This window comes from Artemia franciscana, chromosome 1 (genome assembly GCF_032884065.1).
Source record: "Artemia franciscana chromosome 1, ASM3288406v1, whole genome shotgun sequence".
In the NCBI taxonomy this organism is placed as follows: domain Eukaryota; kingdom Metazoa; phylum Arthropoda; class Branchiopoda; order Anostraca; family Artemiidae; genus Artemia; species Artemia franciscana.
Window position 1 is genome coordinate 20574638 of NC_088863.1, and position 25858 is coordinate 20600495.

At 34.7% G+C, this 25858-nt stretch overlaps 1 protein-coding gene and 1 long non-coding RNA gene across 4 annotated transcripts in view; one reads left to right on the top strand and one right to left on the bottom strand.

Moving 5' to 3' along the window:
* The window catches only part of LOC136026735 (armadillo-like helical domain-containing protein 3), an 89020-nt gene extending 63492 nt beyond the window's left edge, over nt 1-25528 (top strand). The window contains exons 13-16 of one of the 3 annotated variants that reach the window (XM_065703465.1): nt 6966-7113; nt 17664-17780; nt 21345-21436; nt 25088-25528. In XM_065703465.1, coding sequence (XP_065559537.1) covers nt 6966-7113; nt 17664-17780; nt 21345-21436; nt 25088-25127 — 397 coding nt within the window. In that variant the 3' untranslated portion in view covers nt 25128-25528. Of the gene's footprint in view, nt 1-6965; nt 7114-17663; nt 17781-21344; nt 21477-25087 lie in introns of those variants that run through there. The other 2 variants (XM_065703471.1, XM_065703466.1) reach the window with 2 other exon arrangements.
* The window catches only part of LOC136026767 (uncharacterized), a 49842-nt gene continuing 33543 nt past the window's right edge, over nt 9560-25858 (bottom strand). The window contains exon 2 of the long non-coding RNA XR_010617419.1: nt 9560-10964. This is a non-coding gene — a long non-coding RNA (uncharacterized LOC136026767). The remainder of the gene's footprint in view (nt 10965-25858) is intronic.

A 25858-nucleotide genomic window follows, 5' to 3' on the forward strand; every position in this document is an offset into this window, starting at 1 on the left:
CTATTTTTGGACACATGGCTATCTCAAAATTTATACCGGATATATTTGTGGAAATTACCGCGGGGGGGGGGGTGGCTGCCCCCGTCAATTTGACTCTTAAAAAGAAACCTAGAACAACTGACTTCCATTTGAATGAATCCCCTACCACAGTTAATGCGATCACCCTTCCCATTAAACCTTATATGCCATCGGGGTATAACTTGCTTCCCTTGCGCTGAGGGCTGTTGGGAGTGGGTTGTGATCCTCAAATTCATAATTTCCAGACCTTTCACCTACGCTGAACAAAATAGATATATAAAAATCTTGATTAGATGTATATTGGGAATTAATGGTTTGAAGGGGGTCGTTTTGCCTTTCGATCTTTTTTTTACTAATAAAAAAGGCACTAGCCCTTTCAATTTCAAATCGAATGAGCCTTTTTTGAGGTTTCTACGCCAACAAATGGCTACCTCAAAATTCTATCAGATGCACTTTGGGCTAATACGAGGTGTGGGGGGGGGTCCGCCCTCTTATCACTTTGAATCTTAAAAGGGGCACTAGAACTTCAGATTACCAATCCAATGAACCCCTTCCAAAGTTTATATGACCAAGCTTTCTTTAAAAAACCTTATATGCCCTCAGGGGATAACTTATAACCCTTCCTCTGAGGGTTTTGGGGGGGGGGGGGGGGGGTCATCCTCATAGACATAATTTCCGAAGCTTTTAACGACGCTAAGCAAAATGGGTGTTTCAAAATTTTGATCAGATGTCTTTGGGGAAATTTTTGGCGTGGGACGGGGTTTAGTTGCCCTCCATTCACTTTTTACTATTAAAAAGGGCATTAGCCCTTTCAATTTTCAGTCGAATGTGCCCTTTTAGAAGTTTTTACGACAACTGCTTCGATACAAAGTGCCCTGGCTAAAGCAAAAACAAAAAAAAAAAAAAATACATTGTGCCCACATCGCTCTCTATTTATGCAGCGCTATTGTGCTGCCAATGATATTCGTTTTGGGTTTCATTTATACTTAATAGCAAAAAATTTTTGTTGGTTTTAAGCTTGACTTGCTTATCCAATTTAAGCTTTACTCGTTTTATAATTTATTTATTCATTTGTATTAGTACCTGCTGTAGGTTTTCTGCCATGATCGTTTATTTAATATCTGTTTGTTTTGGGTTTTGTTTATTCTTTAATAGTAATTTCTTGTCGTTTTGAGTTAGAGTTATTGCAGGTTTCATTTGTTCTGATCTTATGTTTAATTTATTTAAAAAAAAATCGTTTTTGGAAGGATTTTTTTTATTTTTTTTTATTAATCGTAGGACCGATGTGGGCACAATGTATTTTTTTTTCCAGTGCACTTTGTATCGAAGGAGTTGTTTTAGAAACTTCGGAAAGAGATCATTTGACTGGAAATTGAAAGTGCTAGGGCCCTTTTTAATAGTCGAAAGTGATTGGATGGTAACTAACCCCAACTCCCACGCCCACCCATTCCCTAAACACATCCAATCTAAATTTCAAGATAGCCATTTTGTTCAGCGTATTTCAAAGGTCTGGAAATCATGTCTTTGAGGACGGCAATCCCTCTGCGGCCCTCAGGGCAAGGGTTGTAAGTTATCTCCTAGGAGTATATTAGTTTTTTGTAGAAAGGGTGATCGTATAAACTTCAGAGGGGCTCATTGGATTCATAATCAGAATATTCGGTGCGCTTCTTAAGATTAAAAGTGAACGGAAGGCGGATACCCCGTTCCCCACACCTCGTATTTTTCCGAAATTCATGTGATAGAAATTTTGAGATGGCCTTTTTCTGTCCCAGAAACTTTGAAAATGGCTTATTTGAGTAAAAATTGAAAGATCTAGACCCCTTTTTAATAGTCAAAAGTGATTAAGGGCAATAAGCCCTCCCCACGTTCACCAATTCCAAAGACATATCCAATCAAAATTTTCAAATAACCATTTTGTTCAGCGTATTTGAAAGGTTTGGAAATAATGTGTTTGAAGATGAAAACCTCCCCTCCCTCACAGCCATCAAGGCTGTAAGTTTTGCCCCCAGAGCATATAAGATTCTTATGGAAAGGACTGTTGGGTAAACTCCGATGTGAGCTCACTGGATCGGTAATAAGATGTTCTAGTGCCCTTTTTAAGAGTCAAATTGATCGGGGACGGCCACCTCTCCTACGTCATATTTTCCACTAATGCAACCGATAGAAACTTTGGGATTCGTATTTGTTCAAAAATAGTTCAAAGATCATATAATAAAGCCCATGAGGTTGAAAGAATTCCTTAGAGTCTGGGGGTAAGGTGTGTAAGTTATGCCTAGGGGTACATAAGGTTTTTAGGGGGGTGGGGGTTTTTGTGAACTTTAGAAGACGCTCATTTGATTGGAAATGTGTAGTTTTGATTTCCTTAAGATTCAAACATGATGGAGAGCAACTAGCCCTTCTCCCTGACATCTTCTTTTCCCAGAACGCTTTCAATTGAAATTGTAAAATAGCTATTTTGTTACTAAGATCGTATAGTATCAACACCCAAAATTGTATAACAGTATCTTTAGGGTGGTCACAATCCCCCAGAGTCCATGGCTGTAAGTCATGCCCTGGGGCATTTAAAGTTTTTACGAAACGGTTTGTTGCATACATTTTGAAATAAATGAAGCTCATTTGTTTAAAAGTCAGAAGTTTTAGTGCCCTTTTTAAGAGTCAAAAGTAAATGGAGGGCAATAAGCCCCCCCCCCCTCTATCGTATTGTTCTTCAATACATATCTGATCGAGATTTTAAGAGAGCTATATTGTTCAGCACTGTTGAAAGGTCCAGTAATTATGTCTTTTGGGATGTCGACCTCCTCACAGTCGTCAGTAAAAGGGCTGTGAGTTAGGCGATTCGTTCATTGTTTACACGTAGTATATGATATTGAGAAACTAAATCATACCACATTATGTGTATACGGATAGTCAAAAGGGTGTAACAATGGTATGACTGAGTACATTAATTTAAAAAATTTAGAAAAAGATAAGGGAGATGATGAAAAAGGCAATATTTTTATGCTACCAATACTACTACAACTACCACCACTACTACTATCACACTACTCCATTCACAATATTGAGGGAAAATTTTAACTAAATCAAACGACGCTACGTATATGCATACTTCAAGAATTGATTTGGGTATGAAGTTCGAACTTTCAAAGAATGCTTAAAGGGGAAGGCCAGTTCACCAAAAGGTAGTAGCTAAATCAAAAGACGCTATGTATATGCATACTTCAAGAATTGGTTTTGGTACGAAGTTTGAACTTTCAGAGAATGCTTAAAGGGGAAGATCATTTCACAAAAGGCAGTATGTGCATATTACTACTAATTTTACTACTACATTCACTACTACTACTTCTATTGCAACTACTTGTAATGTTAAGAGCATTGAGATGAAAATTTCAAGAAGCATATGAAGATACACGTTATCAAAAGTATATATCAGCAATGTCATAGGAATGACTAATTACTTACTTACTTAATCCTCATTCAGGGATTCCTTGTTTTTGGTGGCTTGTTTTTTGGTGGCAAAATCCTCATTTTGGTGGCTCGTTTGATCATTGCCTTCTTCCAAACATGGTTCAGTCTACCGAAGATAGCAGAGACTTTGTCCGCGCGGGCAGCAAATTCATAGTCTCTACAGCCATACAATGATATGATAGAACCAAGATAAGTAAAGTGGTCAACCACTTCGATTTGATTTCTGGCGACCAAGTAATTAGAATTGTCGGTGTCAGATTTTGATTGCACTACCATGATTTTCGTCTTCCTACAGTTAATGGATAGTCCTCTCCTGGCAGCTTCACCCAGAAGTGTGTTTAGAGCTATGAGCAGATGTGACTTGAAGTTGGTACTGTGTCACCAGCAAAGCCTCAATCAGTGACAAATCTATTCCCGTACTTGAATCCAAATCTCAACTTCAAGGGTATGCAACTCGTAACATTGTCAATAATACAGTTAAATAGCTCAGGAGCAAATGAACAACCTTGTATAACTTTGGTTCTTACTGTAAAGAACGCGCTACGTCAACCATTCACTTGCACTCGGCTCTCTGTCTCTTAATGCATGACCCTGAGTAGGTGGACGTATTTTGAAACGAATTCAGTATTACAAAGGATATTGCATGGATAATCCCGATAAACTGATTCGAATGCTGCCTTGCAATCGACAGAACTATTGAAAGCCAGCTTGCGGAACTCGCTCGCCATCTCGATGATTTGTCTAATGGAGAATATCTGCTTTGTCGCTGATCGTCCAGGCATAAAACCATCATGCTCTACTCTACGGTTTCGTTGGAGGTGTGCAAAACATCCCTGCAATAAAACAGTAGAAAAGAGCTTTCCTGGTACCGAGAGGACGTTATCTCTCTATAGTTCTTGCACTCCTTCCTGGAACAATTTCTCTTCCACAGTTGTAGGATCACTCCTGTACGCCAGTCTTCCAGGATGATCTCTGAGTCCCGTATTGACATTTGAAGCCACAAAACGATAGTGCCACCGCCGTTTTTGAACTGCTCCGTGGAGCTACTTATAAACGGCTAATTGTATTAAGTTAAAACTTAAAAAAACTGGCTAATTAAAAATGGTTAACTGAATTAAGTTAAAACTTTCAGGACTTGATGAGACGGGTTTTCTACTGACCAAATGGCAATATGTTAATGCTGCTTCTGCTAATAGTACTACTGCTATTCAATACTAATGTTAGTAATATCAATACTACTACTATGACTAGTATTACAGCTGTGCCTAAGGGTGGACGTGAAGGTAAAATTTTTAACGAATTTTTAGGGGTAAAAGTGAACTGAATTTGAACACGCCGTCTGTATGCAGGTTGCCAAAAGGGTGTAACAATAATATCTTAGGATCAGTTTGGTGTGTAAAATTGAAAATAACAGGGCTTTTCGTGAGGAATGTTGAACTAACCAAAATAATTTTTTTGCATCCTAATGCAACTGCTTCCACTCACACTACTACTGCTGTTACTATTATTAGACTTCTATTACTACTACTGCCATTAAAGCCTAAACTACTAAATTAATTTTACTGCTACTACTAATGCTACTGCTACTAAAACTAAGGACATTAAGGTGAAGAATTTGAGATATATAGAAACTGTATGGAACTAATTTGAAACACACTGTGCCCACACAGGTTGTCAAGCAAACGCATCAGAAATGCTTCAGGAACTTTTGATGGTATTGCGCTGACACTTTCCGCGTGTGTTGAAGAGGATGTCGAAGAAATCAAAGGTGCTAGGCGCATACTGCTACTAATGCTTCTACAACTATTGCTACTAAACAAGCTAAGAGTATTAAGGTGAAGCTTTTAAGGAATATTTAGGTGAATGTTAAAATAAGTCAAAACAAGCTATGAGCATTTAGACTTTCAAAAAGGTGACAAAGCAATATCTTAACACCGTCTCTAATCAAAAATAGACTTTCAAGGGTAAGTTGTGGGGGATTTTGAATTAGCCAGAAGGCATATTGTGTATACTTTTAAAGTTACTATTACAGTTACTGTAACTAATAACGCTTAGGGGTTTATGGTGAAACTTTTATGGAACATTTAGGGGTTTTAATTAAACGAAAAAACTGTATGCATGCAGGTTTTCAAAAGCGCATATAAGCAATATCATAGGCAGCACCGCTCTATAATAGCTAGATAAATCATTTAGACCTTTAAAGGAGCTAAATCGATTCAAAATTAAAATTTCTGGTGCCCTTTTTAAGAGTTAAAAGAGATAGGAGAGCGAGCAGCTCTTCTCTCATGCTCATTCATTTAACAAACGCATCCAGTCAAAATTTTGAGACAGCCTTTTTTCAGCATAGTCGAACGGTGCAGCCACTATGTTGTTAGGGATATTGGGCATGCCCCCCCTCCCACAATTATGCAATTGGCTCATTATTCTCTAAAAGTAAATGTTGTTTTAAACTAAATCAAAAGGCATTGTGTTTATAGTTGCCAGTGAAACATCTCGGGCATCTCTAGATATATATGGGGAACGACTGGGGGTATTAATGTGAAACTTTTGAAGCTACTACTATTACTACCTCTGCTCTTACATATTAAATTAATTAAAAGAGTGTAAGTCTATCCAGGTTGTCACAGAATATAGATAGAATCTATTAATGATATTAAATTTTGTTTTTCACTTCTGCTTCAGGAGCTATAAAATTAAGAAATACTGTTTTTGTCAAGATTAAAAATAGTTGAAACAGTTTCTCCAACATGCAAATAGCAACCCAAGCTTTGGATTTTTATGGAAAAAATTGAAAAGATATAAAATATTTTTTTTTCCATGAAAAAGACTGTGTCAATAAAACACTAATAGAAATTAATTTTAAAAACTTTTTCCACAAAGCAGGTTTTTCAAGGAAAAGTAGAGTTCAATTAAGCCAAAAATGTGTTGAAATAAAGTCAAATAATCTTTCAAGCGTAAAACTACCACATATCATTTTAATAAATTAAACTCAAAACGAGAAAAAATTGCAATGAATGGCAGAGTCAAACTCAAAACGTGCAGAAATTAGCATGAGTATTGCTGATAACCATGCCTTCTCAAGACCAGAACATAAATTTTGCTTTACTGAAAACAAAATAAGTTTCAAATGTTTTCACGTTTTTGACTTTCATGAATAAAAATTTACCTAACTTTGAGGAATAAATATCAGTATATGTTGATTAAACTGACAATCCACAGTAATCAGTTTTTTTGGTTTTGTTTTTCATTAATGCGCAAATTGTGTTCTGGTCTTGAGGAGACATGGGGGTTATCAGTCTTATTCATGTTAATTTCTGCACGTTTTGAGTTTGACTCAGTTATTTTTTAAATTTCTGTTCGTTTTGAGTTTCATTTATTTATTGATAGTAATGTGTGGTAGTCGTAGTCTTACGTTTGTAAGATTATTTGACTTTATTTCTGCTCATTGTTTCTGCAATGGATGAAAGACTGTTTTTTATTAGGTATTCGAGTTCTGAAGGTGATAATAAGGAATACTCTCTGCGACTGATGACAAGTTTGAATAATATTCGGTCGATCATTGGCCATTTTACTCCAAAAGTTGATACCTGGTTAGCTACTCAATCCTTGTCAACGCCTACTGAAGCTCAAGTAAGTATATTCAGTTGTCAACATATATTTAAATGACGAATACAATTTGACAACCATTCGGTCGATCATTTGCCATTGTACTCTAAAAATTGATTCTTCGTTAGCTTTTAGTCCTTGTCAACGCCTACTGAAGCTGAAGTAAGTAAACTCAGTTGTCAAGGTATTTAAATGACAAATAAAAGTTTGACAACTATTATGTCGTTCGTTGGCCATTTTACTCCAGAAGTTAGTTTCTGAGTAGCTAGTGAGTCCTTTTCAACGCCTACTGAAGCTCGAGTAAGCAAACTCAGTTGTCAAGGTATTTAAATAACATACAATTTGACAATTATTCGGTCGATCATTAGCCATTGTACTCCAAAAATTGATTCCTGGTTAGCCTTTGTCCTTGACAACGCCTACTGAAGCTGAAGTAAGTAAACTGCGTTGTCAAGATATTTAAATGACAAATAAAAGCTGAGAATTCTTCGGTCGTTCATTGGCCATTTTACTCCCAAAGTTGATTCCTGGTTAGCTAGTGAGTCCTTGTCAACGCCTACTGAAGCTCAAGTAAGTAAAATCAGTTGTCAAGATATTTAAATGACAAATTAAAATTGATAACTATTCGGTCGTTCATTGGGCTTTTGACTCCAAAGCTTAATTGCTGGTTAGCTAGTCAATCCTTGTCAGCACCTGCTGAAGCTTAAGTAAGAATACTCAATTGTCAAGATATCTAAATAACAAATAAAAGCTGACAAATATTCGGCCGATCATTTGTAATTTTACTCCATTAGTTGATTCTCCGTTAGTTGGTCAATCCTTGTCAAAGTCTACTAAAGCTCAAGTAAGCATACTAAGTTGTCAATATATTGAAATGATATATAAAAATAGTAGTTTGCCATCTAGTCAATCCTTGTAAACGTGTACTGAAGCTCAAGCAAGTGATCTCAGTTGTTAAGATATTTGAATAACAAAAAAAAGTGACAGTCTGCAGCCTAAGCCGATTTATTGTGCTAGCATTTTTTGAAGGCGCTAATTGATTTTAAAGATTGAAGGATATAGTTGGAGTTACTAATTTCGATTATTTTCTAGCTAGAGTTTCGGAAAGTTGAAAACAATGTTCAAAGTTTTCGAAAGGCAAGCAAAAATTGTGGAATTTTACAGTCATGGTGGTTTATTGTACCATTATTTATTTTCTTTTAAACAGGTTTTTCTGATTAAAACATGTACTAAAGTTTAACATTAAAAGAGACAACCTATTTTTTTAAACTATATTATTTTATTTTTTTGAATTTTGAAAGCGAGCGCTTTACTAAAAACACAAAACCAACACAACAAAACAGGATTACCAGCAGAAAAATCGTTACGTAGTCTTCAAAAAAAAATATTGGGCTCATTTCATAAACTTTCGTGTACTTTTTTCCAACCATGATCTTGACAATTTTAGTATATAATTTCAGTTCTATATAAAACTCACATAAGCCTAGTTTTTAGTTAAGTGCTAGTTTTTCAGAATTCTAAAAATATAGGGAGTCGTTTGTTTTAAACATCAACTTCGATCTTCGCCTTCATTCGAAAAACTTGGAACAAGAACTAATTACTGTTAAAATACATGTTTTGTAAAAATGCGCGCAATAAAGCTTTTAAGATCTTTGTCCAACTTACGCGAAGAAACTACAGACGTCGAAATGAGTTTTTGCTAAAAAATGGCATTATATATATATATATATATATATATATATATATATATATATATATATATATATATATATATATACTAGCTGTTGGGGTGGCGCTTCGCGCCACCCCAACACCTAGTTGGTGGGGGCGCTTCGCGCCCCCCCAAGCCCCCCCCGCGCGCGTAAGTCGTTACGCGCCATAATAGTTACGCGCCATTGTAGTTGTGTCCCTATGTCCCACCTGTGAATATAGATAGATATATATATATATATATATATATATATATATATATATATATATATATATATATATATATATATATATATATATATATATATATATATATATGGTTTTAACTACGTAAAACTTGCGAATATACAACATTCTTTGCTGTCCCATTGTCTTTGCATATAAATAGATTGTCAGGTTTACCGACTCTTGAACATGCAACATATAATGGTCCATGGGAAAACAATCTGTATTCAGATCTATACCTCATGATTCTAATGATTGCCCTTGAGCTTTGTTGATGGTGATTGCTAATCGACCATTCCCTGTCCCGGTGTCCCGGTCGTCATTTATATCCCCCTGTTTCCCCCGGTGTCCCCGTTGTAGTTGTGTCCCTGTGTCCCGGTCGTCATTTATATTCCCTGTGTCCCGGTCGTCATTTGTATCCCGGTGTCCCGGTCTGTATATACATTCGTTTTTTAGTTTTGTTTTTCTCCTTTATTTTTTTCCTTTTTTTTTTTTAGTTTATTTAGATTTTTAGATTTTTTAGTTTTTTTATTAGTTTTTAGTTTTTTTTTTTTTTAGTTTTTTTGTAGTTTTTACCTTCTTTTTAGTTTTGTTAGTTTTTTTTTTTACTTATGTCCTGGTCGTCATTTATACTCCCTGTGTCCCGGTGCTTTGTTGATTGCTAATCGAACATTCCTTTTGTCCTGGTCGCTTTCTCTTTGAGTGTCGTCATTTATTTTTTTCTTTTTTAGTTCTTTTAGTTTTTACCTTTTTTAGTTTTTTTTAGTTTTTTAGATGAAAATTTTTTTTAGTTTTTTCCTTTTTTTCTTTTTAGTTTTTTATTGGTTTTTACCTTTATTTTAGCTTATTTTTCAGTTTTTTCCTTTTTTTTATTTTTTTTTTATTTTTTATTTTTTTTAGTTTTTTACCTTTTTTTAGTTTTTTTATTTTTTTTAGTTTTTTAGCTTTTTTACTTTTTTTATTAGTTTTTAGTTTTTTTTGTAGTTTTTGCCTTTTTTTAGTTTTTTCAGTTTTTTTAGTTTTTTATTGGTTTTTACCTTTATTTTAGCTTATTTTTCAGTTTTTTCCTTTTTTTTAGTTTTTTTTAGTTTTTAGTTTTTTTAGTTTTTTACCTTTTTTTAGTTTTTTTAGTTTTTTAGCTTTTTTATTTTTTTTATTAGTTTTTAGTTTTTTTGTAGTTTTTGCCTTTTTTTAGTTTTTTTAGTTTTTTAGCTTTTTTATTAGTTTTTAGTTTTTTTTTGTAGTTTTTGCCTTTTTTTAGTTTTTTTCTTTTTAGTTTTTTTGTAGTTTTTACCTTCTTTTTAGTTTTGTTAGTTTTTTTTTTTACTTATGTCCTGGTCGTCATTTATACTCCCTGTGTCCCGGTGCTTTGTTGATTGCTAATCGAACATTCCTTTTGTCCTGGTCGCTTTCTCTTTGAGTGTCGTCATTTATTTTTTTCTTTTTTAGTTCTTTTAGTTTTTACCTTTTTTAGTTTTTTTTAGTTTTTTAGATGAAAATTTTTTTTAGTTTTTTCTTTTTTTTCTTTTTAGTTTTTTATTGGTTTTTACCTTTATTTTAGCTTATTTTTCAGTTTTTTCCTTTTTTTTAGTTTTTTTTTTTATTTTTTATTTTTTTTAGTTTTTTACCTTTTTTTAGTTTTTTTAGTTTTTTTAGTTTTTTAGCTTTTTTCCTTTTTTTTGTTAGTTTTTAGTTTTTTGTAGTTTTTGCCTTTTTTTAGTTTTTTCAGTTTTTTTTAGTTTTTTATTGGTTTTTACCTTTATTTTAGCTTATTTTTCAGTTTTTTCCTTTTTTTTAGTTTTTTTTAGTTTTTAGTTTTTTTTAGTTTTTTACCTTTTTTTTAGTTTTTTTAGTTTTTTAGCTTTTTTATTTTTTTTATTAGTTTTTAGTTTTTCTTTGTAGTTTTTGCCTTTTTTTAGTTTTTTCAGTTTTGACGTCACCTGATCCAGTTTTTTCAGGTGACGTCACCTGATCCACAGATCCACACACCGACAACTTATTTTTATATATATAGATATATATATATATATACATATATATATATATATATGTTTTGCTTTGTATCTACCTTAAATTTTCCCTAAAAAAATCTGCAATTTTTATACATAAAGATAGATATAAATATATATTTTTAACTACATAAAACATGCGAATATACAACATTCTTCGCTGTCCCATTGTCTGTGCATATAAATAGCATTTATATTCCCTGTGTCCCGGTCGTCATTTGTGTCCTGGTGTCCCAGTTTGTATTTCCTCTTTGAGTGTCCCGGTCGTCATTTATATTCCCTGTGTCCCAGTGTCCCGGTCGTCATTTGTGTCCCGGTGTCCCGGTCTGTAATTTCTATTCAAACAATCCCTGTGTCCCTGCGTCCCGGTCGTCATTTATATTCCCGGTCGTGATTTGTGTCCGGGTGTCCCAGTCTGTAATTTTTTTTTGAGGTTCCTGGTCGTCATTTATATTCCCTCTGTGTCGGTCGTCATTTGTGTCCCGGTCTGTAATTTATCTTTGAGTGTTTTTTCTTTTTAGTTTTTTTTTAGTTTTTTACATTTTTTCAGTTTTTTTTTCTTCTTTATTTTTCAGCGTCACTATGAAGTACATATCGCCGAACCTTCAGTCATTTTACAATTAAACATTTTTCCGTGAACGCATGTCTTAAATACCATTAATGACGTCACCGTCAAAGCAAAAATGACGACAACTAATTTCATGACGTCAGCCGACACAGAAACATGACGTCACCTGATCCACAGACAGACAGACAGACAACTTATTTTTATATATATAGATATATGATTTGCTTTGAATCTATTTTGAATTTTCCCTAAAAAAAAATCTGCAATTTTTATACATAAAGAGTCCATGGAGTAAATCTTCTTTGGTATGTTTGAGAAGTTTTTGATAAAGAACATGATATTTATGAAATATTATCCTATGCAAAGTATATACAGATTTGGGAAACCAGAAGGGTATAAAAATAATTGAGGATGCGCAGTTAGTAATGCTGTGGTAATTCGTGCTTTTGTTAGTTTAATTTTCATTTCGCAATAAAAGTATGGCTCTAACAGGGCCAGACTTTACTCCAGAGGCTCTAAAGATCTTTTATGAATACGTGTGCTCATTAGCACATTGCAGACGGCATACCTCATTAGTATAATAAATACGGTACACCTCATTAACATTTTATAGATGGTACATCTCATTAGCATATTACAGACGGTACATCCCATTAACATACTACTGACGGTACACCTTATTAACATATTACAGAGGTTACATATTACTGTGAGGCCCTAGCAACCAGATCGAATATGAGGCTGGATTCTAAATACATTTATACAGTAGAAATAAGAGAGATAACGGTTTGAATATATCTTTTTCATTAAATTTTTATTTGACAATACGTTGTTGCCAAAAAATGAGTGGGTTTGTTTATACTATTGAAATAGATAGTGGAATTAGCAGCTGTAATGGTACAAAGACAGGAGTTCCAAACATAGGGGTAGAAATTACAAGGGGATATCGACTAAGCCTTGAATGGAATGATTTGTTTGCGTGATCTGTGATAACATTGAGCATATTCAAATGCGTTGAAACCATTCCATAGAATACCTCATTTTGTTTGATCTTGACATAGTCCAAACAATTCTTGACAAGTCCAGAAAATTCTCAGACCCAAAAATTACGAGTCGAAATTTTTTAACTCCATAAAATTTTGAATCCACAGATTATAAGTCCAAAAAAATTCTAAGTTCAAAAAAGGGAGGCAACAAAAAGTTGGGGGAGCGGCATTGTGGCCCTTGAAGGTTGTGTCATGGATGAACAAGGGCTGTCGTATCATTGCTTAAAATATACCCTACTTTATTGATTCCCGCTTTTTGCATATCCCCAACACTAAGCAATTTTTTCAAAAAAGGCAAAAAATTCGTTCATATAGTTATTATGAATTGAATATTATGTATTATATTTACTAGTCACTCCTTTTATTCAGTGAATATTGAATATTTTCTAATAATATCCTAACAGGAATACATAGGTCGTTCACCCAAAAGCGTCGGATATATGTCTGGGCAGCTAGTAATGTATGTAGGTTAATGATCCAAGTTGAAAATAGTCTGTAGCTTTAGTGCCCATATAAGGGTGTAAACTCTATATTGCATAATTGCACACTACTTTCTCTGTTGTTCAACGTTGGGGCTGTAATTTTCCTACGTATGATAAACGACCAACCTGACTCCAACTATTCATATTTTATTTCAATATCACCTTCAATGGTTTTCAGTCTCTTTATAAATTCTTTTTGATTGGTTTTCAAATTAAACTTTTACTATGAAGATTCTTTGAAATAACAGTTGTCATCCCTAAATCAGCTGTAAATGGCAAATCAGCGTTAGTTTGATATTATCGACAATATACACCTCTTGTCACTATTTTGCCCCTTCTTCAAACAATGATTTGGCAATTGTTATGGTTTGATTAATTGAAGTAATTGATTGATTGAAGTAATTGTTCTGTATATAATCAATTGCTGGTTTTGTCTGTTGTTTTTTCTATCTTAGGCTTTTACCACTTTTGTATTTACCACTTTGCAGAATATTCTTTTTTATTTTTTACTAGCTGTTGGGGGGGGGGTTCAAGCCCCCCCCCCGCGCGTAAGTCGTAACGCGCCATTGTAGTTGTGTCCCTGGGTACCACCTATGAATATAGATAGATTTATATATGTGTTTTGAACTACGTAAAACTTGCGAATATACAACATTCTTGGCTTTCTCATTGTCTGTGCATATACAAAGCCTTATGTACTTATAATGACGTCATATGCAAACGCTCTTTTTACAAACAAACAAACATGCATACACACAACTCGTTTTTATATAGATAGATAGATAGATACAATACAAATTAACTGCGTAAAACTTGCGAATATACAACATTTTTCGCTGTCCAATTGCCGCTGCATATAAATAGATTGTCAGGTTTACCAACCCTCGAACATGCAACGCACAATTTTCCATGGGAAAAACAATCTGTATTAAGATCTACCACATTTTTCTAATGATTAACCTTGAGCTTTGTTGATGGTGATTGCAAATGCTAATCGAATTGGGAATTGCAATCTTTTAAATTGAAAAGGCAGATCCGTTGGTATCATGGGAATGCGAGGAATAAGAACAGCCTTACCCTCAAAAGGCCCTGTCAAGATTGTTGCCTCTAATACGTTTTCCATTGTTTTTTTACGACAAGTCGCTTGCCATTGCAAAGCTTTGGTGGGTTTATGTTACGTAACAATATTATTGGTACGCCTATTTTTAGTTGTAGCACGTCTGTTGGAAACCCTGAAAGATCCACGGAATTTAAAAATTCAGATGGATAATTAACCGCCTCATTTGGTTCCAAAACTGTGTCGACTGACTTGTAAAGGACTGCCTGGTCTCGAATCTTGGTCAAAACAATATTGTTGATTTTGTGGACGTCTATATTTTTGGGTGCAAGAATCGCTCGTTCACTTAGCCGTTTATTATTTTTATAATTGTTTAGAATATTCGGAAATACCTTTTCAATCAATTCATTTTTGGACGTCACTAAATTACAGAATTCAGCAGGTAGTTGTATACGTCCTGAAATTGAGTCTACTGGGAGCTTTCCGTTTCCAATTGCATATTTGTAGTTAATTTTAATGTCTTCTTTTAATGTCTAATTTTAATGTCTATGCGATTAAAATTTTAATTTTAATCTCATATTTGTAGTTAATTTTAATGTCTTTACGTGTGCCCATAAATTAGAATTTTTCAGGCAAGCATTCATTTCGTCTGCAGGGGTTGATCTAGGTATTATAGGTAATGTTTGCCTGAAATCTCCTGCAAGCAATATTAATGTGCTGCCAAAGGGTTTCAAATTCCCTCGCAAATCTTTCAAACATTGATCCGGAGCCTCGAGCGATTTTTTTTGTGCCATTTTGCACTCGTCCCAAATAATAAGTTTGCACCGCTGCAATACTTTACCCATCCTAGATGATTTGGAAATATTGCATGTGGGAGTTTCTGCAGAATGCAAGTTCAGAGGCAATTTCAAAGCGGAATGAGCAGTTCTTCCACCAGGAAGCAAGGTTGCGGCTATTCCGGACGACGCAATTGCCAACGCAATTGCCAACGCTATATCATTTTTTGATCGAATTGATGCCATAATCAGTTTTATCACAAACGTTTTACCAGTACCCCCTTGCGCATCCAAAAAGAATATTTTTCCCACGTTGTTATCGACACAATGCATTATCGTATCATAAATGTCTTTTTGTTCCGACGTTAACTTGGAAATGTTATTTTGTACATACGACAATAGATTACTCTTACTGTAACTTTGTTCATGATCCAATTCTACACATGTCGAAACAGCAGCGGTACGATTAGGTGAAGGTATTCCCAAATCCTGAAGAGGTTTTTTTGCCATACAGACGCACAAATCTTCTATAATAACTAAAGTGTAGTTTTAAATTTCTGATGTAAAATCAAAAGTCATATCTGACGTCTCTAACCGTTTTCGATGGAGTATATCTTCGGACATTTTCGATTTATATTTTTCCCATAACTCTGTAGGAGCTGAAGGAGAGCAAGTTGTTAGTATGATTCCAAACAATGCACGAATAGTTTTACTATGTAGTTTATCAGTGATTTCAACTTTTGCCAGAAGACACGGGCCGTAATGTCATGTCTATGAACCGCCGATTGTCTCTGAAGTAAAAGCTTGTGTATCTCGTCCCAAGATTGATTATATGTAAATGTAATAAATAAATCTGGACGACGATAGAGACGAACATACGCAATAGCATCTTGAGCATATTCATGCATATGACGGGGACTGCCAGCATATGACGAAGGTAAAATCGTTAATCTTCCAACGTTTGTGGTATTACCGTCATTTACAACTGCATCTCGCAAATGAATGTATTGTTCAGAGCGGAGCTTGGTCTGATTCAGACGGATAAATAGCACACGTTCTGATTCAATTTTTGCATACATATCAACGATGTGTTAGTGAAACAATTGACGGCATTTTAAAATATAATTGTCTTCATCCTGCCGAATCATTAGTCTATAGGAATAATAATGCATTGCACTGCATTTCTTATTCATTTCTTTGTTAGTGGCTGGATTTATCAATTTAATATTAAAGTCATAGCCGTCGGCTCCATTCCAAAAAATGATAAGATATTGTAGGGCATCGTAGCATCGATGAGTTTCAGCAGTTCTTACCAACTGAGCGTTTCGCTTATGAAGAATATATCTCGAGGTAAAAACTGATTACCCACCATAAAGATTGCCACTTCGTCGATAGTTGGAGCATTGTATCTACGCACATGTTGGCCAGGAGGCGATATAAAATAACAATTTTATGCCTATCAGTAGGCATCAAATCGATGGCTGTTTTAAACAGACGCACAAAATTATTATTTTCGTGGAAAAGATGTTGCAATTGGGAAACGATTGCTCTTTCAAGGTTGGGAGAAATTTCGCAACGTGCATTCAATTCAGAATTTATATCACTGATGAAGTAGAATTGTAAAAATTTATGATTCTCGCCTGAGAATGGTAGAAGGGACCCTGCTTTATGATAAATTTGCCCTTTTTCTTTGAAAGTAGGCATAAATTTATCTGGATTTCCGATTTGGGTACCAAACGACGTCATTTGGAAACATGAGTTATATTTTCTGATTTTTGATAAAAAACGCTTAGATTCTGATGTAGTTCCAGTAAGCAAAGTCTTCAATGGCTCTGGGGGTGCAGCCAGTTGAGGAAGTTTAACTTTTCCTGAGGCGCAACACATTCCCATTGTTTCACCATTAAATTTCAAGGCCTTGCAGTAGGGACAAATTTTAGACATAGTCCCGATTTGAACACATATACTATAATCATCGACTGGGCTGTACCTGAATGCCATGCGATAATTTTCACGTTGCTCTTGTGATTTCTCGGCACGCTTTCTTTTGGCATTATCTCTTGAAGCCGCGAGCCTGTTTTCACGTTGCTCTTGTGATTCCTCGGCACGCCTTCTTTTTTCACTTTCTCTTTTAGCAGCAAGTCTGGTTTCGCGTTGCTCTGGTAGCTCCTCGACACGCCTTCGTTGATGGAAATTGCACATTCTTAATCTGGCATTATCTCTTGAAGCCTTAAGCCTGTTTTCACGTTGCTCTTGTGATTCCTCGGCACGCTTTCTGTTCTTAGTTTCTCTATCAGCCGCAAGCCTGTTTTCTTGCTGTTCTTGTGATTCCTCGGCACGCTTTCTTTTCTTAATTTCTCTATCAGCAGCAAGTTTTTTGGCATAGACTTTTTGAGCAGCTTCCTCGGCTGTTGCCATTGTAGGTTCTTCAGTCATTTTACAATTAAACATTTTTCCGTCCACGATCTTCTTACAATTAAAAATTTGTCTTTGAACGAATTTCTTAAATACCTTTAATGACGTCATCGTCATAACAAACTTGACGACAACTAACTTCATGACGACATGATGACATGACGTCACTCGACAGACATAACACACATACAACTTATTTTTATATATATATAGATTCTATTTTTCGTTTCTATTAGTTCTTTTCTATACTTTGTAGCCTCAGTGCAAATATAAGACTGATTGTTTGTAGATACTTGAAGTTGTTCGTAATGGTTACGAGAGTTTGACCTTGAAATTAGTTGACAATTTGGACCAGTTTCAAAGATACACGGAAACACCAAACCATAATGCCTTCTTCGCGGCTTTTGTGAGTAACCCTTCATTAATTTGACTCTACTTTCTACTTTCTTTCTATTTGTGAACAATTTATTAAGCTTAGTTTATTTGTGATTTAAACTTTGTGATTTATTTGTATTATTTATAAACAAATTAAAAAAAAATTAAACTAATTTAAAAAATAGACTAATTAAAGAAAAATATTTATGCGATTATTTATAAACTTATTTTTGATTTATTTTATGCTTTTGTGAGTAAAGCTTCGCTATTTTGACTTTCTACCTTCTACTTTCTTTCTTTTTGTAAACAATTTATTAAGCTTATTTTATGTATAGATAACTTAAATTGTGTAACATCTTTTAGGAGCATTATTGCCTACGTCGTGACTCGGCCGTGTAACATCTTTTGCGTCAAATAGTTGAAACTTTCGAATATTTGGGCTTTTGACAATCTTAATATATAACTTTCTAATGATACCAAAGATACATATCATTTTGAACAAAAAGGATGGGGCTCAGGTGAAAAAGAAAAAGGTAAAAGAAAAAAAAAGGTAGTTATCTGCTATAGCGCCTATGTCGAGTTTTTCATCCATTGACGCACCGTAGAACCGGTCTCTTTGTTAGTTTTTTTCAGCTCAGTGTGAGACAAGACAAAGATAAGTGAGAGAATAGATAATAAATATATAATTTGTACTATTCATTTTCACGATAAGGGGGGAGTATTTGGACAATAAAACAATTCTTATTTTATAATATGTAGAATAATTGTACCTAACACATTTTTAATGCAGACCCGCTTTTTTTTTTTTAATTTTATTCAGGTAAGACATACAACTCCCTTCCAATGAGTAAACCAATGGACGAATGAAGTCAAGTTAAAGGCAAAACAATTTTGTTTTCATAATTCATTTCCATAAGCTCGTTGGCTAAGCCATTTTTGTGTGGGCATTTTTGCTCTTATTTATCTAATGTGTACATACACAGAAATATTACGATGTATTCAGCAAACACCATTCAGCAAGCCAGCAATCGATGAAAAAATACCCTTAGATACTCTTAATAATCCATTTATAAGTGTGAATATCTTGGAAACATTTTTTTGGTTCAGGAGGGTAATATTTTTTGGTGAGGCTGAGTGGAAGTAAAACCTTAACTCAGAAGCATATAATTTAAATATATAAAACTATTTTGCACTTTGCACTTAGCAATTTTGTGTTGCACAGAGTCATTCAAATTAATTCAACCTATTCCGTAAACAATGAGTCTTCTGATGGTGCAGTGACTTAATTCAGCTTGGTAACACGCGACCAAGAGTTCAAACCCAACTTTAGTCTCACACTGCACGGCCGTTGCAAGGCCCTTAATAGTCAAAAAGGGTCGTTAATCCGATTCAATCACATTGCCGATCGTCCTCCAGAAGAGCGCAACGAGCTGAATAGCCCCCTCCCCTTTTTTAATTGGACAGCTCAAAACCTCCGAAAAGGGTACATCTTATACTTCATCTGAAAAGGAATTGCTGTGCTCCTATGAGTCTTCTTTTAGGTCTTTATCCGTTTGTCATTTTTAAACAAATATAAAATCTATGTTGCTTCTAACTATCAGTTACCTTTACTTTTGCGCCATTTCAAACTTTTTACTTGTGGTAAAAATATTGAATATAAATATTCAAAAGTCTAATTTTACATAGGTGTGCATACTTAGCTTGACCGTATTGAAACACGTTGATGCTTCTTAGTTGCTACGGTTCCCTTTCTATGAACAGTCTAATACAATGTGAGATTGCTCTTTTGGGGCTGTGTATCTGATTTAACACCGTGCGTTATAGTAGATATATACACGTATGAAAAAAAGGACCGTGTTTTAAAAAATAGAAGTCTAGGAAATAGTTTGAATAATTTGTCCATCACTCAAAAGGGAAAAAAATCACCGTTTTTTGAAAGCCTTTCAAAATCTAATCTAGAGCTTGCATTTATTCCCGCTTTTATCAATGCTCAAAACATTTCAAGGTTCCTTCAGTGGGTTTTTATCCATTTGTCACACTTGCAGACATGAATTTAAAGGAGTCAGACATGGTTTGACGAGGTTTTGTGTGTGCTTGAGTAAATGGAATCTTTTGCTTAAATTTTTTTCAGATATGAGGCGGAAATAATGTCGGTACTGATAGAGATTAATACTGATCAAAGTTTTGTTCGCTGTTTTAGTCATATTCATTCTGCATCTATATGATCTAAGTCGTCACTAAATGTTTCAATTAGTGACAGCATAATGAGTTTTACGACGGTCATGTCCCTTCGAATCCTGATCCCGACACTTTTAGAAATTACTTCAAGACGCAGGAGTAATTAATTTTCCAATAGGTCCAGGTGTCTTTTGCGCAATAGGGTTTGTTTACTTTTGGATTTTACGTAATAGGGAAGGTTTTTTCTTTGATTGTTAAAGAAACAAGAGGGCCTGGAAACCCTTCAGGGTCTCCTCAGTAAGGACGTAGTCAAAATTGAGTATCACCCAATATTTTCATGCTTCACACAAACATAACCTTTTGTTGTCTACAAATAAAGGATTTTTTGCCCTTTGTAGGAGCAGAATCGTTATACAGACTAGACGTCTATTGATTTTCTAGGAGCAAAAGCATGTTAATCATGATAAAAAAAAGGCTGTTTTGCTATTTTTAGGGACAGAAGCGTTACATGATCTACTATTGATTTTCCAGGAACACAAACAACCAAAAGTAAACAAACCCCACTACGTAACAGACACTTGCAACTCTTAAAAAAATAATGACATTTGTGTCTTGAAGAAGTTCCTAGAAAAGTGTCGGGATCAGGATTCGAAGGGATATGTGCATCGTAAAATTTATTATGCTGTCACTACTGTTGCACAACTCGACAGAAATTTAAAGTTATAATTTTCATAATTTTTCCAGGCAAAATTTCATGAAAGGAATTTCTTCTTACATTGTGCGATTCCCCTTAATTCTTATACAGAGGTCAATTGGATAATAGCAAAGCAAAATTAGTTCATAATCTCATGAACGACATTTAGATTTTAGTTTTGAAGTAAGTAATAATTAAAAACCAGCCGCCTCTCCATTCGGGATCTTGGGACTACAATATTTTGTTGGTAGTGGAAAATCTATATAGCTCATTGCAAACTAATTTTAGGAATAAAGAGTGATAGATGAGTTGCCAACCGCTTTTTTAACGAACAAAGTTTTTCCAGTCCATTCAGCATGTCTGTTAGGAATGAACCGCTGAAATTATGTAGATACTCCCATAAAATGCACAAAGATCGAATAAGTACATCTTATTCATTCGTATAAAATGTGGCATAGGTAATAAAAAGGTTTTCTCCTTCCCGGGGTTGGTCTGAAAATCCCTTTCCCGTTCCCCTGAGGCTCAATATTTTTCTTTTTCTCGATATCATAAAAGCTAAGGATTCAAACTAGGATCCTTAAAGAAAGTGGAATAGAGAAGAAATCCTTCTGTGTGATCATTTTTATTATTTCCGTTTCTCTTGCTTTTCCCATGTCTCTTGTTCTGTTCATTGAAGTTAAAAATTTTCCATATTCATCAGTAAATGCTACGTCTTCCTTTCAGATCCGAAATGTAATAGTGGAAGCACGTGCTTATATTGATTTGGACTCAATTGATCATCAAAGTCTTCTAAATGAGCCGTGTGTAACGCCAACGTAAATTTTATTGCTTAATTAAATTATGTATTATTTATGATGAGTGTTCTTAATTATCTCTATTTCTAATTAGTTAGTGTCTATATAATTTGCCTAAGTTTAGAATGGAAAGTTATCTATCTATGTATCTACATTTGCAAAATGAAGTATCTGTACGTGTTTAGGGTTGTCTTAGCTTGCTAACCTAGCATGTTGATTAATGTCAACTTAGACATATTAATTGATATAAAATTAATTCTCTTTCTTTGTATTTTAACCAAACAAACCAAAACCACATAAGTAATAGAACAAACGACCCCGTATATTTAAAACAAGATGTTCGCGAATAAACATTTATACAAAAAAGAGGTCAAGGCTGGTAATGAATGTGACACAAGACATAAATTTCCTCCCTCTCCTATTGAAATACGTCCACAATGTCTAGACTGGTATCTATTCTAACAGCAATATCCAGGTAGTTCCAGATCACATGAAAAATTAATTAAAAACGAGGATCTTGTTGGTCGAGTAAATTGGTTCATGTAAGGACATGTAAAGATTGGTTCATGTCCTCGTAGGTATTGAGTTTTTCAACTATGCTGAACAAAATGGCTGGCTTAGAATTTGATCGGAAAACATAGAAAAAAAATATGTGGGAGGGGGGTAGTTGCCCTCCAATCTTTTTGGTCACTTGAAAGGGGCTCTAGAACTTCTAATTTCTGCTCGAATGAGTCCTTCCTTGATATTCTTGGACAGTTGGTACGATGTGATCATCCATGGGAAAACTTAAAGAAATAAACACGTATCCGTAATATTTTTTTCCAAAAAAAAAATCCTAATTCTATATTTTGTAAATGGGAGCTTGAAACTTCTACAATAGCGTTCTCGGATGCGCTGGACTGGATGCGGCGATGTTCGTTAAGATTCCTCTGTTTTTTGGAAGGGGGTGTTCCTCCCCTCTTTTGAAAATCAGGCAAATTTTCTCAGGCTCGTAACTTTTGTTGGGTAACACTAATCTTAATGATGTGTATGTATTTGAAATAAACATAATAAGCCAATTGTTTTGATACATCTATTGATGTAAAAATTTCCATTTTTAACTGAAGAAAAAGAGATTGAGTTAAATTTTTTTACAGCCCATGTACAATAAGAATCCCAATAATTTCCGAGCACAACAGAGAGTATGCCCTGTTTTATTTCAGGGCTCGGATTCTTTCTTAAAATTTTCCCGGTTTCATTTTTGGTCTGGACTTTTTGTTTTTGTTTGAAGGAAGGAGCAAAAAATTTTCTCTGGTCGATACCAAAGAGTGTTTGCTGTGATTATATGTGCTATGTCCACATAGTGTTATTTAATGAAATTTAGAAGGTGAACCTCATTGTTTGTTAACCTTGACGTTTTTTGTATATATGGACAATTAACCCATAAAATCAAACTTGAAAATGATGAATATTTTATTTTAAACTGCCTAAAACTCTTGAATGACTGTGCTGGAAATTGTTCGGCATTTTATTGCCCCTGGAAGAACATTGATTGACGTTTAATTGCCCTTGAGCAGGACATTGATTGATGTTATATTGGTTTTTGATTGCGAGGTAATGCTCGATATATTTGTCTGTTTTATGTATTTCGATTTGAATATCTTTGGGATATTTGATGCGAAAAAAAAATATCTTAAGGCAAAGCGAGGAAAAAACGTCCATTAAACCTTTGTAGAAGAGTCTCTCTGATAAATATTTCTTTTAACAGGATGTAATCTAAAGTCGGCTCCATCCCAATAAATTATAGGATATTGTAGGGCATCGTAGCATATGATGAGTTTCAGCAATTCCTTCCAACTGAGCGTTTCGCTTATGAAGAATAATATCTCGAGGTAAAAACTGATCACCGACCATAACGATCGCCACTTCGTCGATAGTTGGAGCATTGTATCTACGCACATGTTGGCCAGTAGGCGTTTTGTCAGCGGAAATAACAATTGTATGCGTATCAATAGGCGTCAAATCGAATGCTGTTTTGAACAGACGCACTAAATTATTATTTTCGTGGAAAAGATGTTGCAATTGGGAAACGATAGTCCTTTCAACGTCTGGAGAAATTTCGCAACGTGCATTCAATTCAGAATTTCTATCACTGATGAAGTACAATTTTAAAAGTTTATTATTCTCGCCTGAGAATGGTAGAAGGGACCCTGCTCTATGATAAATTTGCCCTTTTACTTTGAAAGTAGGCATAAATTGATCTTAATTTTCGATTTGGGCACCAAACGACGTCATTTGGAAACATGAGTTATATTTTCTGATGTTTAACAAAAAACGCTGAGATTCTGACGTAGTTCCAGTAAGCAAAGTCTTCAATGGCTCTGGTGGTGCAGCCAGTTGAAACAGTTTAACTTTTCCTGAGGCGCAACACATTCCCATTGTTTCACCATTAAATTTCAAGGCCTTGCAATAAGGACAAATTTTAGACATAGTCCCGATTTGAAAACATCTAAAGCTATAATCATCAACTGGGCTGTACCTGAATGCCAGGCGATAATTTTCAGGTTGCTTGTGTGATTCTTTGGCACGCTTTCTTTTGGCATTATCTCTTTGAGCCTCAAGCCTGTTTTCACGTTGTTCTTGTGATTCCTCCGCACGCATTCTTTTGGTAATTTCTCTTTGAGATGCAAGCCTGTTTTCACGCTGTTCTTGTGATTCTTCGGGACGCTTTCTTTTCTTACTTTTTTCTATTAGCCGCAAGCCTTTTGGCATTAACTCTATGAGCAGCTTCCTTGGCTGTTTCTTCTGCCATTGTAGGATTTATACTAAAATTTCTCTTTGAATTAACTCTTTGAGCAGCACCCTCGGCACGCTTTCTTTTATTAATTTCTCTTTGAGACGCAAGCCTGTTTTCACGCTGTTCTTGTGATTCCTCGGCACGCTTTCTTTTCTTACTTTCTCTATTAGCCGCATGCCTTTTGGCATTAACTCTTTGAGCAGCTTCCTCGGCTGTTTCTTCTGCCATTGCAGGATTTATACTAAAATTTCTCTTTGAATTAATTCTTTGAGCAGCTTCCTCGGCACGCTTTCTTTTGGTAATTTCTCTTTGAGTCGCGAGCTTTTGGCTATTTCATGAGGTGATAGAAGACGAAGAGAAATTGTAGATAATACAAGTTTTTTCATCACAAGCCTTCTTGGGTCGGTTAACGAGAAAATGATCTTTTACTGCTTTTGTGTAAAACTACAATTATTTAACAATATATACTATTTAAAATATGCTGTGAATTATAAAATGTTGATTATAAAATAACTTCATTATTCCTGCCAGCCTGCGTACCTGAAATAAAATCTTATGATGCTTTATAACCTCACGAAATAAAAACAAATAAATAAAAATAAGAAATAGAACGTGCACTTCACGAAATAGCCGCGTGTTTAGTGCATGTCCCTTGATAAAATTTACAATCTTGGTGACATCATCCATGACGGCTTCCAATGTAGACTCTAAATATTTGACATAAGGGCCTTGCGATGGATAATTCAGTGAGTAACTTCAATATTTGGTTTTTTTTTAATAAAGCTAGAAAACCATTTATATGACCCAGCATAGCTGGAGCTCCATCTAAAGATACGGAAATACCGTTTTCCATTTTAAACTTTTGCACATTAAAGTATTCTTTTATTTTATTATAGATATCAATTTCACCAGATCTCAACTCGAGAGGAGAACTGAACAGCAATTCCTCTAGAAACTTATCTGCACCTGTGTAGCGAACATATACCATTATCTGTGAAGGGCTACTAAAATCAGATGTTTCAACAAGCTTAATAGCAAAATATATAGCCTGTTTTAATGCGAAAATAACCTGTTCCTTCATATTTTCTGCTAATGTAGAAATTTGTTCTTTCGAAATTCTCGCTAACAAGAGCACTGAATTCAGTTTCTTAGCTTCTTTTTGACCACACATAATCTCTGCCATTTTTACAGCAGCTAGTTTAACCAAATCTTCACTTATAGTGTATGGTTTCTTGTTTCTAGTAATCAACCAGGCTACTTCAAAGCTAGCCCGTGATGTTGAGCGCTGATCAAATTACCAAACAAGCTGCTATTCAGTCTTGGTCTTTTAACAGATTAAATTTTAAAAAAAAACTAGTTTTTTTAAATGAAAGTAAGGAGCGACGTTAAAACTTAAAACGAACAGAAATTACACCTTATATGAAAGGGGCTTTTCCTTCTCAACGCCTCACTCTTTACGCTAAAGTTTGACTCTTTCTCTTAACTCTACTTTTTAAAACAGTAAAAAACTTTAGCGGAAAGAGCGGGGCGTTGAGGAAGAAAAGCCCCTTTCATATAAGGAGTAGTTTCTGTTCGTTTTAAGTTTTAATGTCGCTCCTCACTTTCATTTAAAAAACTTTTTTTTTTTATCTAATTTCTAGACGTTTTTGAATTAATGCATGTTCTGA